At 40.1% G+C, this 13826-nt stretch overlaps 2 protein-coding genes across 3 annotated transcripts; both read right to left on the bottom strand.

The window, feature by feature from the left end:
* Window positions 1–1904: 1904 nt before the first annotated feature.
* Window positions 1905–9411, bottom strand: rpz4 (rapunzel 4). 2 transcript variants are annotated; one of them, XM_085423868.1, is made up of 3 exons: window positions 9268–9411; window positions 5324–5388; window positions 1905–5198 (listed from the first exon to the last, which is right to left on the bottom strand). In XM_085423868.1, the coding sequence occupies exon 3, from the start codon at window positions 5180–5182 to the stop codon at window positions 4007–4009; it is 1176 nt and encodes a 391-aa protein (XP_085279994.1). In that variant the 5' UTR covers window positions 5183–5198; window positions 5324–5388; window positions 9268–9411; the 3' UTR covers window positions 1905–4006. The 2 variants fall into 2 exon arrangements, with proteins under 2 accessions (XP_085279994.1, XP_085279992.1); XM_085423866.1 differs by having other exon boundaries at window positions 1905–5194; window positions 9268–9408.
* A 187-nt stretch (window positions 9412–9598) lies between these two features.
* Window positions 9599–13555, bottom strand: rpz5 (rapunzel 5). The gene is made up of 2 exons (XM_085423865.1): window positions 13398–13555; window positions 9599–11917 (listed from the first exon to the last, which is right to left on the bottom strand). Exon 2 carries the CDS (start codon window positions 11854–11856, stop codon window positions 10675–10677), a length of 1182 nt encoding a protein of 393 aa, XP_085279991.1. The 5' UTR covers window positions 11857–11917; window positions 13398–13555; the 3' UTR covers window positions 9599–10674.
* Window positions 13556–13826: the final 271 nt, after the last annotated feature.

Genomic DNA, 13826 nt, shown 5'->3' with positions numbered 1-13826 from the left:
TTCAGAGGTGTTCCCCTGTAAGGTAGTTTTTCTATTGTAAAGTTCAACAGTTTAACACAGGAGTCTGTGGGGGACTGACTCAGTTTTGGAGCCAACCTCAAGTGGACACTGGAGGAACTGCAGGTTTTTGGACTTGTGTGGGGGCTTCATTTTTTAGCAGTTGGTAATGGTTCTTCATCTCTGTTTTCTTGGATCATTTTGTTTTGAAATCATTCACCATCACATTAGTTTTACTTCTAGTTTTTGTTTAGTTCTCCATGGCTTCCCGCTTTGCTAAGCAAAAATCATTGAGACTTTCAGATTACTGATTAAAGATTTGAATGTTGGACTTCAGTCTGTCTTTGGTCTCCTCCTCCTCCTCCTTCATCTATAAATTATTAAAATGTTTCTGACAGCCCTCAATTAAACCATTAAAATAAGCGTAAAGCATCATATATTGTGACACTCCTTATGTTTCCATTTACTCATTTTATTTATTTATTTATTTTAAACTCTATAAATATCTCGTTGACACACTGGAATTTTGTTGCACTTGTTCATTTCTGCTGGGGCACTTGACCCACAGTGCAATGCGTTGCAGGACTGATGGGACATGAGTGTATGCCGAAGATAGAAAAGCCACAACCACATAATTACAGAGCACTTTGGGTGTCTCCAAACTAGAAAACCATAATGTCCTTCCTTTTTTTCTAAGCTGTAAAATAGCCACAGAACAGCTGAGAGTTAAATATCTTACTCAGTCTCAATGGGGCAGAATTTTATGTAATATTACCTCTTTTCCTCTTTCTAGATAACTGAAGGTCTCTCTCTGCTGCTTACCTGAGATCTTGACTGGTGGAGGTAGCACGGTGGCACGGTAGTTACGTCAGCAGATGGCCAGCTGGTGTATTCTCCCGTGTCTGTGTGGGTTCTCTCTAGGCACTCCTGCTTCCTCCCACAGTCCAAAGACATGTAGTTAGTTGGGTTAGGTTGATTCTCAATTCCGTCTGTCTGAATGGTTGTCTATTTTAGCCCTGCAACAGACTTGCAACCTGTGCACAATGTCTCCTGTTTTTTGTAGCTGGAATAGGCTTTAACTCCCTGTGTGGTAGAAAATGAATGGATGGACTGGCTGGTGTGATGAAATTATTCCATACCAAGATATAGAATGCAGTGGTCAAGATCACTGGGTTTGTCCTAATAACGCAATTACTTATCACATTTAATGAATAGGGCTTCATCTCTGCATCAAGTTTAGTAGAGCTGGAGCTTCAGAGCAGATTCTCTAAGATCAAAATTTATGGACTTTTTGATAAGATTGATAAATATTCTCTAATTTACATTTGTGATTAGAACGAGGTAAAACTAACTTTTATCAGGGTGTTTTTTGGTGATTGTGTTTCAGCTTCACATTTCATTCTGTGGACCAGTCAAATGTTGATTTCACATCTTCATATTTACTAGTGACTGAATTTGAGGATGTCTTTATCAAGTTGATTTTTTTAAAGTACAAAACAAATAGTTCAGTGCACAAGTTATGTTTGTTCTTTTACAACAAATGCAGTACGAATGACCGCTGAAGTACCAGTGTCAGCTGGAGCCACTCTGCTGCTGATGCTGACTTTTTAATTGAGATTTTGAGTGAGATTTCACCCTCAAGAATCAGCAAAGTATTCAATAAAAATATAGAAAGTTTGAGTAACAGACACATATTCTGATGAATAAATGTCTTGACAACATTGGAGTCAATAAATAATGTTTTTTGTTTTAGTAGTAAATCAGGTCTTGAATTATTTTGTAGAACTTAACACTAATTAGCCAAAACGATCCCAGATTAAAACATTTTCCAGTTAGAAACAGTTTGGATCTTATAACGAACACGCAAACTGCAACTGCAAGAAATTAATTCAGATAAACAAAGAAAAGATGCATGATTATGTTTACTTGGAAGCTTTATTACATTCAGTGCTTTTTGTGCATAAAATTTGATCTGAGACACTAATTTCCTCAAAACACTGTATGGAAATAATATGACACAGATGTGCAACATAAGAATTTTCTGTCAATCATTTTTATATTCAAATCGGTGTTGCATACAATTTTATTGATAATTAGTAGAATTTATTAGACTTATATAATAACATAAAATAATAAAGAAACAGAAGAAACACAGATTGGTTATAGTGGTGTGGAAAACTATGAGCAGCTGCTACTGTCCTTATAAAGTGGAGTCCATATAGTGGTCAGATTATACAATTTATGTATTAAAATCTAAATAAAAATCTATTAATTTCATATCCCAAACCCAAGATTGATCTCACAAAAAAAAAAAACAAAACTGTTTATACCCTCAACAAAGTGAAGGTCGGGTTTTGAGTACGTTCAAACTTCCAGTTTATGTTGCACAACCTCACAGGCAAAATTGTGACACAAGAATATTTTAGGCACCTGTCTGTAAACAAAACAGCACCTCAGCATGTCAGTAACAGGGTGTGTGGATAAAAACTGAGCCCTTTTCTTTTGTGAGCTCTTGTGCTGTGTGCTGTACAGCTTCAAGTGAAGACATTTATTACCGTATTATTTCACCAACTGAGAACAAGAATAGTTTCCATTTCAGTCTCTCTGCCTGGAATCATTTTCTCTCAAATGCTTTGGTGTAGATGTCCTCAACAGGGCGACGTCAGCACTTATCAGCACCAGCACAATCTCTCTGTGACAGATGAACCGTAACGACAAAGTCCCACGTCCTCCCAAATTTCATAACAGTGGAAAATATTAGCTGATTAGCTCCTGGCAAAGTTTCTGTAAAAATTTTCAAACCCACAACTTTCATAAAAAATGATACAATTTACACTAATGCAAAGTAAGCCAAGAGGTGAGCACTTGTATCTGTCTTGAGAAAGAAACAAAGCTCAGTTGTGTTTGGTCAACGCTGGAAAAAGTCTTACTACTCTGCAGCCACCTTAGCAACGCCTTCAGGCACATTTGGGCTATTTTGAAACCTTTCTCTCTGAACAGGATGACAGCCTCAGGATTCATTTCTGTGGTCAGGGGAAAGCAAGAAAATGCTTCCTGAGTTTGGGAATTTTGTCCCAAAATAATGTTTAAAAAACTTTTTAGCTTTTTTAGGTGACACATATACCACACTTATTATCGTTATGCTTGGAGTTAGCAGGAAAAAAAGGAAAATGGCACACTTACCTATAGCTTTACTAGATAACAAAAAAATATGCCTCCCACAACACAATTTAAGCACAATCATGAACCTGAACTGTGGAACATCACGCTCCACTACATTTCAGCCGTGGATCAACCACCATGTTTGCTGTTTCATTTCTCTGTATTTTTGTTTTCACAATTCTTTGTGCCTTTTCTCCAGTCTAGTTTATGTGAACTTCTTGTGGATAAATGTCAGAAAAAAGAACATTTCAGCATAAAAAAATGATTGTGGAAGTGCAGTTTGGGAAGGCATATACTGTATAATATCAGACACTGGTACTACAAGAATCGTGAATACAAATCTATGAAAGTCTATGAAATTCCTTAATGGCAAAGACTGCAGATGTTTTGACCCTAATCAACACCTGGGAAACATATTAGCCATATTCATGACCACTGTAACTGTTTAAACATGTCTTCTCCTTTTATATATGCAAAATGTCTGTTCCGTGTGCTGGTGAGATGAACAGCGACTGATTGTGTCGTCACTCCAGACTGAGCAATTAAATGAGTTGTAACATTATCAAACTTTTCATTAGTAGAAGCATAACTGCTGAGAACAAATCACTTTAACCGTTCTTTTGAAAGAAACGTCTTTTTATCTTCTAATGACCACTGAAGTAAATAATCTGGCTTTGTACCCATTCATTTAGATAAGGGCTTCAAAATAACTGCCCAGAGGAGCAACCAAGATGAAGGTTAAAGATGAAGGTGCACCAATTATCTGTGCAGAAATGATGATGTGGTACACAAACAAACACAAACACAGAATGAGCGACTTTTGGAGTTTTGTTCAGTGTCTAAAACATCAAGCTGAGTGAACACAGACGTAGAAGTTTTTGTGCTCCTCCCAGTAGTGAAGTTCATCTTCGAAGCTCCACGAGCAGGCCAGGTCTTTGGTGGATTTGATTGTGTGAACCACACAGTCGCCGGGTAACTTCTCGAACAGGAACTCAGCGACCCCAATCACTGTGAGTTTCTTCTGAGACTGGATCAGCTGTTGGATGTGGCTCTTGTCCACAGGCTCAGGCGAGGAGCTGTAGGACACCCATACGTTCAGTTTCTCATCCGATGAAGGCACTTGGAAGCGGTTCTTTCCCGTTGCGCATTGGAAATCCCTCTTGTTGACAAACAGGCCTGAAGGAGATTTAAATATACGCACAGACCAGCCCACCCAGTCATACTTCTTCTTTAGCTTCTCTACCATAGCATCAGCTAGCTGTTGGTTGGTTAAATCTTGCTGATCTCTCACCAGTCGTCGGGAGTCTTCTTCAGCTTGTTTAGGGAAGCTGACGATGCAGTCTTCAATGACAGCGTTCATTTTACCCTGGACAGCCTTCATCTTCTCACCCCACTCTTTCAGAAGATCGTCCTCCTCGTCATATCCTTTCAGAGCAGCGTGGCCCAGCAGTGCAATGAGCGCAATGCAGAAGAGCTTCTTCAGACGGGCGCAAAAGTCTTCCATCACCCGGCGATTTTTCTCCTCATAGTTAAGGATGATCTCGAGCAAAGGTTCCCCAGAGAAACTTTCTCCCATCACAACGTTGTATAGGGTGTTAATATTTTTGTCGCCTCCGGTCTTGGCGAAATGCTCCAGGAAGAGCTTCTTCTTCACTTCCCGGAACTTAGGTTTGGCGTTGAGGATGTCCATGTACTTTCTGAACTGATTAGTAATGTTTTCCTCAACGGGGAAGTACGTAGAATCCACTCCGCTCTTCTTGATCTCCTCGTTGATCCGCTGAAGCTCCTCAGACACTACATCCAGCCGATCTCTGACCTTCTGAAACTGCTCCTTCATGAATGCGGCCTCTTTGCTCTCCACGTTGTCCAGAGCCAGCTTGACAATCGGGGCTGCGATGGAGAAGACGGGGAAGAGGTCACCGGCGATGCTGGCCACTACTTCAGCTCCTTGCTCAAACACTTCCATCACTGTCTCCACCATGTCCTTTTTCTCAGACACAAGCTTCTGTAGTGGATTTGCCATCTTTGCTGACGTCTGTCTCAGACCGAAGAAAAACAATCACATTCTTAGAAACAGTCAGAACTGATCCTCTTGTAATACTAACAACAGTCAAAGTAAAACAGAGATTGAGGGGTCGGTTTTTGGTCTTCTAACTCTACTTACAGCTCTGTTCCAGTGTTGTTGGACTGTAGACTGTAGGCCTTGTGCTTCTTACTACGCAGCAAACACTGATAAGGAAAGAGAGAAACAGCCAAGTGAGCTTCAGTGCTGGCTGCTAGTCACACCCAATGAGCAATGACTCAACAATGCCAAGAGAGTTCAGTAATGACGGAGGACTGGTATGGGCTGAACTGCTGCATGTTATTCATATGTTAACCGCTGGGAGGTAAAATGTACCTGCTCAACATTTACATTTACATTCAACTTAAACAGCTATTCCTCAACAGAGTGACTATTATGCAAAGACAACATGGAGGAGCACTGACTGGTTTCAAGCCACGCCAAGCCAAGCCTAACGGAGAAACACAGAGCTCACATGCTTACCATGGCAAACTTGCAGAGAATAAAAGCATGTGGAACTAAATTATGTACTTGGACTGTTAAATGCAACTATCTCCTCTTTAAGTCACACTGTTCAATGGGCTGTTTTCCAAGTTAAAAGTAAAATTAAATGCCGAAAGAGTTTGAAATCCATTATTTTGTTGCCTTTTTTGCAAAGGGTTAAATTATAAAATAGATTCAACATTATACTGAAGCTGTAGCCAGCAACTTAGCTTAACATAAAGACTGAAAACATGTCTGGAAAAACTGAAAACTCAAGGCCAAAATTATCAGGAAGTCTCTAAAAGTGTAACACGTGAAGTCAGGACAGTTCATGAGCTTCTGGCAACAGATCAGTTCCCATAAAAGCTGAACGAAAGGAAGACGGTGTGATATTTCTGAAAGCTTCACTTTGAATAGTGAAAGTCTGTCATTTCCAAAGCGTTAAAAATGGCCATAGCACCAAAGCTGCTAACCGACACACATAAGGTGTGTGTGCTCGATGCTCTGGGTTTATAGAAGTGAAACAGGTCATGACAGACATATGAGGGCTTGTAAAGAATCCTTTAGTCTCATATATTGGATGGGCTTCACTTTTCTACATGCAGGACTAACGTTGTCGAAGCAGTGAACTTTTCCTAAAGCTAATCAAGCAAGTAAAATCAAGGGTTAAATTCAAGATGGCAATAACCCTTCCACAAATTAAAGCATGCTGTGCATTTATTGATATGCAGGGGGAAAAAGTTTTCCCTTCATTTCAGCCTAAAAACCGGATCCCTGTTGAACTTGGAAAGTCTTAGTCTGAACATTTCCAAATTCCAGGACTCACAGCATGAGCAACACTAACTGATTTCCTGGGCATGTTCAGACATGTCCTTGGTGCAAATCTGGAAATGTGCAATTTTGGGAGAAACTTTCATTTGTGTGGAAAAAAAACAGTCCACTGTGACTGTTTATTTTGCAGCTCTCGGTAAAGAATCTGCCGTCACACTCTTCAGTTCAGCTTTCTGGTCTTGTTCACATGGTGTGTTTCATTTGGAGCTGAGTGAGAAGCAGCAGTGCTGTTTCTCCTCAGTCGATATCAGAGCAGCAGGCGTGGGAAGTGATTAAGCGTAAAGAGGTTAAACTTGCTGGGCGAGGCTGCGTTTTCCAGTGAAACTCAGCAAGTTACCACGGCAACAAGACAATGGAAAATAATCTGTAGGCTCATTTATCTTTCTGCTGAGGTCAAGTCTGTCCCAGGGGGGGTTATGTGGCTAAACTGCAGTAGATAGCACCATTTCTCAGGCTGATGCATCTCACACCTCTGCAGCTATCAGACACCAGCACGAAGGATGTCTAGACAGGTGATCAGAATTTAGCAAATCTGAACACAGATTAAAGGAATAGTTTGGCCTTTTTTGAAAACACACCTACGTTTTTCTTGGCAGGATGCAGATAAGAAGCTATCCTCTCACAATAAAACAACGTTATAACCAGCACAACGGGTGGTGGAAATGAAAGAAACTTAGATGTAATCGTCTCTGACTATAACCTAAGTAATATATAAAAAAAGACATATTGCCTTTTTGACAATGTCAGCAAATACTGAACACATTCAATCTTTATTTGAGGGGAAAGCTGTTGCACTGGATTGCATTAGATTTTTACACTTGTACTTAATAAAGTGCCCAGTAAATGTTCATCTTGTTTGATTAATTTATACAAAAACTTAAACGCAAAAGAATTTGGGGTTTAGCTATGTTTTATTGGCTACATTTTGGCCTGGAGTCAAAGTCACTGCTCCCGGCCAAGAATTCTTTGGGAAAGGGCCAGACATGTTGTTTACCAGTCTTTATGACAAACTAAGCTAATCAGTTGCTTCATATTTATGGAGAAATATGATTAATTTCATCTAACTCTCCACAAGAACTCTATCCTCAAAGTGTCACACCTGTGAATAAACAAACACAAACCTCTTCAACAAAAAAAGTGATATAAAGGATATGATATGTTCAGCAACCCAGAAAGCAAAGAGGAAACGGGAAGGCTGTTCACTTGGCTGTTTCTCAAATATAACATATGTAGGATGTTATATTTGTGCAATTTTGTTCTAAAAATTAAGAAAAACAGCAAAGTAGGAAATTCCAGCAGGGGTTTAGAGCATTTCCAGTTACTGCATCTCATTTGATTTAAGCATAAAAAATGTTTCCACTGATGTTATCTCTCGGTTTCGCTACTTCTCGGGGTCTCGTGGGTTTTGTAACTGCAGTCTGAGTGCATGAAACACCTCCACGCAGATGCTTCAAACATAAAAGTGCTTAAAGAAATCACATTTTCATAGACAAAGAGCTGCTGCGGCTCACATAACAGAGATGCACACCGCAGTCTGTGTACTGCCATTTAGATGCTGTTTTAGTCATTCTTCTGCTGCTCCTATTTGACCAGTATATTTTCTAACTCCAGGGCTTTTCAGATCAAGCGTTTACACTAAAAATCTAAAGAAAATGCAAAATGATTTCTGTGATTTTTGGGTTATTTAGTTACATTTCAGGTATCTTTAAGTTGTTCACAGTTATACAAACATGAATTTTCCTTTTTAAGTACTCAAAGACCAAAGAGGAGGGTAAATACAGTATATTCTACAAATCAGCAAACATTATAAAAGTGTCTTTATCTTTTTTGTATTACATTAATACTATGATGACCTTTCAGTTGTGTGTGTGACCCACTGGAGAGGCGTAAGCTTTGGCTCTGTCAGCTCAGGACTGAACTGACCAATAATATGCTGCTTATGCGTTGATACGGTCTCAAAGAGCAATATAATAAAAATATCAGCCAGGGTGACGGTTTTCTTCTCATCTATTATTACTGTGCAGAATTTAAACACTGTGATATGCCAATGGCAAATTTATATGAGGATCTGTGCAGTGGCAAGAAACGCACAACGCGCATGCGCTATCTGCACTGACTTTAGTGCCAGCTTCATCTGGACAGTAGAACAAACCCTCCATCTGACAGCTGACCACTCAGTCTGACCACTGAGCAGGGAAAAAACTTAACGCTCTGTTAAATGCGCTCTCTTAATGGATGAAGTATCGATCAGTCCGCGCGCGAGGGTTGTAATTGTATCGTTTTACATCTGATGGGCAGAGAAACAAACAAACACAGCAGCTTCACACCACAGATTAGGTTTGCGTTACAGCGCAGCCGCGTCAGTGGATTAAAAAAACAAGCACTTCCTGGAAAAAGTAAAGCGGTGGCACCAGATCTGGCAACCAACGCCCATAAAAGTTTTGCCTGAACTGCATTAAATTTTGCAGATTCGTCTAATCACCCACTCCGCTTTATTAAAACAACCCGCGTTAACAAAATATACGAGGACTTTTAACAGCAGTGAACAAAAAGCGGGTTTAAAAAAACAGCTCGATTATGTAACGAGAGTGGCATGAAGTCGATTAAGCTGAATCGATCCTCCACTCATCAGCACTAACACTACCGCCACAGGACCCTTATAATGTCTCTGCTCACACGCAGTTAAAATGTGCCTGTCCACTATGAAACATTTTCAAGAGAAACGGACTCACCTCATAAAGTTTGCGGAAGAACTCTAACTTCCAGACTGTTTGCCTTCCTATTGGTCATGTGGCTCTCATGTTACAGAGAGCAGACACACCCAGTCAAACCCAGAAGAAGTACAAGAAAAAAGAAAAAATCCTGGGTGGTGGAGGGAAAATCAGTTGTGAGCATAATAGTCTGTTGTTGATATTGTATACAGATCGGCCTCCACCCATCTAATAAACAAAGGCATGTTATTACAGCATTATAACCGTTAAAGAGCTAATCTGACTGAGTTCGTTTGAACGCAACACGACCCTTTAAATAAGAGAGTAACGACGATAACAAAGGATGACAAAATATCCGTAATTTTAGTTTATTAAGGATGAAAGTAAAACATTAATCGTATGTGAAAGGTTTCCCACACAGCACCAAACACAGCAAAATATTTGATTTTTTTTTAAATAGGCTTTTATTTGGAGAGTGGGTAATATTAATGGCACTATCTACCACAGTATTAGTCATTTGTGCACACACAAAACAAAAAAAATTCCACCTGTATGACTAACAAAGGTTATCTTATCTTTTTATAACAGGGCACCTGAATTTTTTTAAGTGGTTATTTTTTGTTTGTTTGATTGTTTTGTTGGGATTAGACGAGCTCTACTGCTCTAATGTGAACTTAAATCATTCTTAAAGCCTTCATGAGTGCTTTGGCTTCCTTCCACAGTACACATAATTGTGACTCTAAGTGGTTCTCAGCATGAATATATCTCTGTCTGATATAGCGGTGATCCATGTTACCTTGGCCCTCACCTGTGACAGCTGAGGTAGGCCCAAGGGACAAGCAGAAGAAAATGAATGGACGGATTTCTCTTTCGATTTTTAATATAGAAATCGAAGGCTAAGCAAGCAAATATGCACATTTCCCCCAAATGTAGAACTATTCTTTTAATTGTTGAACACCTCTTTAATATTTTTTTTATTCAGAACCAAGTCGCTGACTAATAATCCCATCCAAACCCAGTTTTGATAGTCACGAATGTCATCTTCAGAACATCCAAAGCCAGCATTTTTCCAAGGGTAGATTTTCACATATAATCTTAAAATCTCTGAAAGCTCACAAACACATATTTCTCAGTCATCCACCCTTAGCAGGCTAATATTCAGTGGGAACAGATTCACGACCCTAATGCTAAGACAAAGCTGGCATGGACACATCTGGCTCTGAATTTTCTCACCTCAAAGCTACACATATAAGAATATAAATTGTTGCATTAGACAATGGGTCACATAGCAAAACCCAGCTGATTACACATCAACAGAGGCAAGATTTAGGAATACATTTCTATATTGAATGGAGATATTTTCAAGTCTCTGATAAAGACATTCATAAATTCATCAATAAGAAGGTACACATTACATTTTTCATTGGCCTACTCAGGATGAATGCACAAGTACGCTCGTTTGTGTTTTCCAAAGTAGTAACAATCCTCTTGGAAGTTGGTGGACTGCACCACTGCCTTGTAATGGCTGACAGCATGGACCAGGCAGTTGGGGAAGCTTTTGTTCAAAGACAGAGCAACTGCCATCATGTTCCCCTTCAACTTCTCCTGCTCAATCTTCTCCTGGATCTGACTCTTGTTAATAGGCTTGGGGTTGACACAGAAAGAGACCACAATCTTGATCTTGTTCTTGGTCAAAAGGTCAAACCAGTTGGCTCCCCCACTTCCATGGTACTTCTTTCCAGCTAGCCAGTTAAAAAAGAAAATGCGCTCCCGGTCATTAAAGGCCCTGATGGACCAGTTCACCCAGTCGTATTTCTTAGCAAGAGCATCCAAGATGGTGTTGGTGAAGTTCTGGTCGGCAGTGCCCGGGTTCTCCTGAACTAGATGCTCTATGTCCACCTTGGCTTGTGTGGCAAAGTTCTCTGTACAGTCATCCACAGCTGCTTTCATTCGCTTTTCCACTTCCTCCATTCGTCCTTGCCACTTCTTCACCATCTCCTCCCCAACTCCTCCTTCCTTGAGGGCAGCATAACCCATGACAGCGATAATGCCAACCACAAAAAGCTTCTTCAGTCGAGCACAGAAGTCCTCCACTGCTCTTCTGCTTCTCTGCTCTGTATTAACTACAGTTTCCAGCATAGGGTCTCCTGAGGTGTTCTCCCCAGTGACAGAATTGTAGAGGGCATCCAAGTTTAAATCCATATCGGTGCTCTCATAATGGCTGATGAATTTCTCCATCTTTTTCTCCTTGAACTTTGGCTTGGCGTTGACAAAGACCTGAAACTTCTCATACTGGCTGATCATCTGTGCCTCTCGATCAAAGTTTTGCTTGTTCATCGACGTCCTCTGCAGCTCCAGGGCAAGTTTATCAATCTCATCTTGGATTCCTTCAAGTTTCTGGTTCACCATCTCGAATTGTTGAGTTAAGTAGCGAGCCTCTTTGCTGTCCGGGTTGCTGAGCAGCTCGGCTGAGGCCACAAACACGGCCTCCAAGACGGGGTGTAACTGGCCCACAGTGGCAGCTAGCACCTCAGAGGCTTGCCCCATGATCTCCACACCTTTCTCTATCTTGTCCCTGTTGTTCACGAGCCAGTCTGCCACACTGTTCATCTTTGAACTATATGTTTCACAGTAACTAATCTAAAAGGATTTCCAAAGGCTTTGCTGGTGCCTGAAAGGAGAAGAAACACGAAACCCTTGTGAAGTTCATTGATTTGAGACTTTTTAGCATTTCAGATAAAATATGGCTCAGCTTTTTCTTTATTTTAGCAAATATAAGTAACATAAAGTCTCTCTCTGTCTTTTTCAATCCTTTCTCAGCATGCATGGTGCTCCTGTGTAGGAGAGTGTTTGCAGTCTCAGGAATAGGTTCTCTAAGAACATGTTCCTGACAAACAAACTCTACAATAAAAGCAAACAGCAGGTCATGTCAGCACATGTAGGCATCCAGTTTCAGGCCGCGCCCTCAGAGCACGAGTTAATGACAGGGACTCGTTTTTAAGTCCTGGTGGCATTGACATAGGTCCAAAAAAAAAATAAATAAATTAAGTACACAAACGAGTCATGGATGGTAAAACAGAACAGATGTCAAATATGGTATGTGTACTCATGAATTATGACGTGGACATATTGTGCAACACTGCAGTGCTGGCCTTTTGGGATGTCATTTTTACTTCTCTAACAATAGCCAAGAACCAAAGCAAACACAGATGTTCACAACATGGGTAAAAAAGGGGATTTACTTCGATGATGATTCTATATTTTTCTATGTAAAATACCTAAAAGAGATGAGCTAACTAATTTCTAGTTCCCTGGAGCTCAGAAAAAGGCACACCCAAGACTGAGAGAAGAAAATCCCCCACCAGTGCACTTGTTCAGTAATACAACCACATTTCCCTCCTCATTACAGCCTCAGTTTAATTGAATGCACCCAGATGTAATATTTGTGAGGATTTACTTTTGTGTAAAAAACCACAAAAATACAAGTTTATATGTAACAACAGTTTATCAGCTCACAGTGACTGCTGCAGTGATGAGATCAGTGGTGTCATTTTACAGCCTTTCCTATCACTGTGCTAATTAGATTTACTTCATTTGGTAACATACCAACAGATTTTTTTGTGCATTTCTATGAGAATCAAATGACAAGCAACAAAAATTAACTTTTCAAAATTTTAATTTGGAATTAAATAACAGATTTAGATTCCATTCTAATGAAGGAAAACAAAAACAGGGAGTAAGTATTTACTGAACATCTTGGTAATTACTTGGTAATAACCTCCCTTGTTAAACCAAAAAGTCTTCTTTGACATCAAACATATTTTGGTGAGAGAAAGAGAGGAGAAAAAGGCGAGTCCCACACAGGCACTTGATCAAACTCCGGTTTTTCCTCTAAGTGCGACGGAGACTTAACGGCTCTGTCGCACTTAGGATGTGGTTTTTCAAGTGCCCACATCCTCTGAAAGACTCACTCTACCTGTGGCATTCCAGTTAAAAATTTCATTTAATGTTGAGAGCATGAAATGAAAAATGTAAATGTTTATATGGATATAGGCAATGAGTTTCTCTTTCTTCCTTCCTTTCTTTCTTTAAAATAATGATAAATGATGAAGATTCTCAACAAATAATAAGAAAAGAATGAAAAAACTCACCTTTTTAGTTAAATGTCCAATGGGCTGCAGTCCAGTTATCCAGTAGTCCAGCTGTGCCTGTGAGCACCAGCCTCCTTAGGATATATATATAGTCTCTCTCTCTCTCTCTCTCTCTCTCTCTCTCTCTCTCTCTCTCTCTCTCTCTCTCTCTCTGTCTAGGCTCTTGTCACTCCCCCTTTGCAACTCCTCTATCCTGTTCCAGCATTCCATAAAATAACCCACTCAGAGGGATGAGAGACCAGCGCTGACACAGATAACATCCTGTAAACACTCCCCTATGCAGGGACACCAAGCACCCTGGGAACAGATAAAAAAATAAAAATACTGGTTTGTGTGCGTGAGTATGAATGCAAGAGAAAGAGAGACAAAGATAGACAAAGGCAGTGTGAAAGAGACTAAAAAGGAGGCCAGTCACAGTAGGGCTCAACT

This window comes from Rhamphochromis longiceps, linkage group LG11 (genome assembly GCF_057381845.1).
Source record: "Rhamphochromis longiceps isolate RC_006_pf linkage group LG11, R_longiceps_female_GT1.1, whole genome shotgun sequence".
Lineage (NCBI taxonomy): Eukaryota > Metazoa > Chordata > Actinopteri > Cichliformes > Cichlidae > Rhamphochromis > Rhamphochromis longiceps.
Note: the sequence above shows the minus strand (reverse complement) of the source record. Positions and strands in the feature narration are given on the sequence as shown.

Coding starts and splice junctions, on each gene's coding strand:
- rpz5 (XM_085423865.1), bottom strand. CDS start 11,856: ATGAACAGTGTGGCAGACTGGCTCGTGAACAACAGGGACAAGATAGAG.
- rpz4 (XM_085423868.1), bottom strand. CDS start 5,182: ATGGCAAATCCACTACAGAAGCTTGTGTCTGAGAAAAAGGACATGGTG.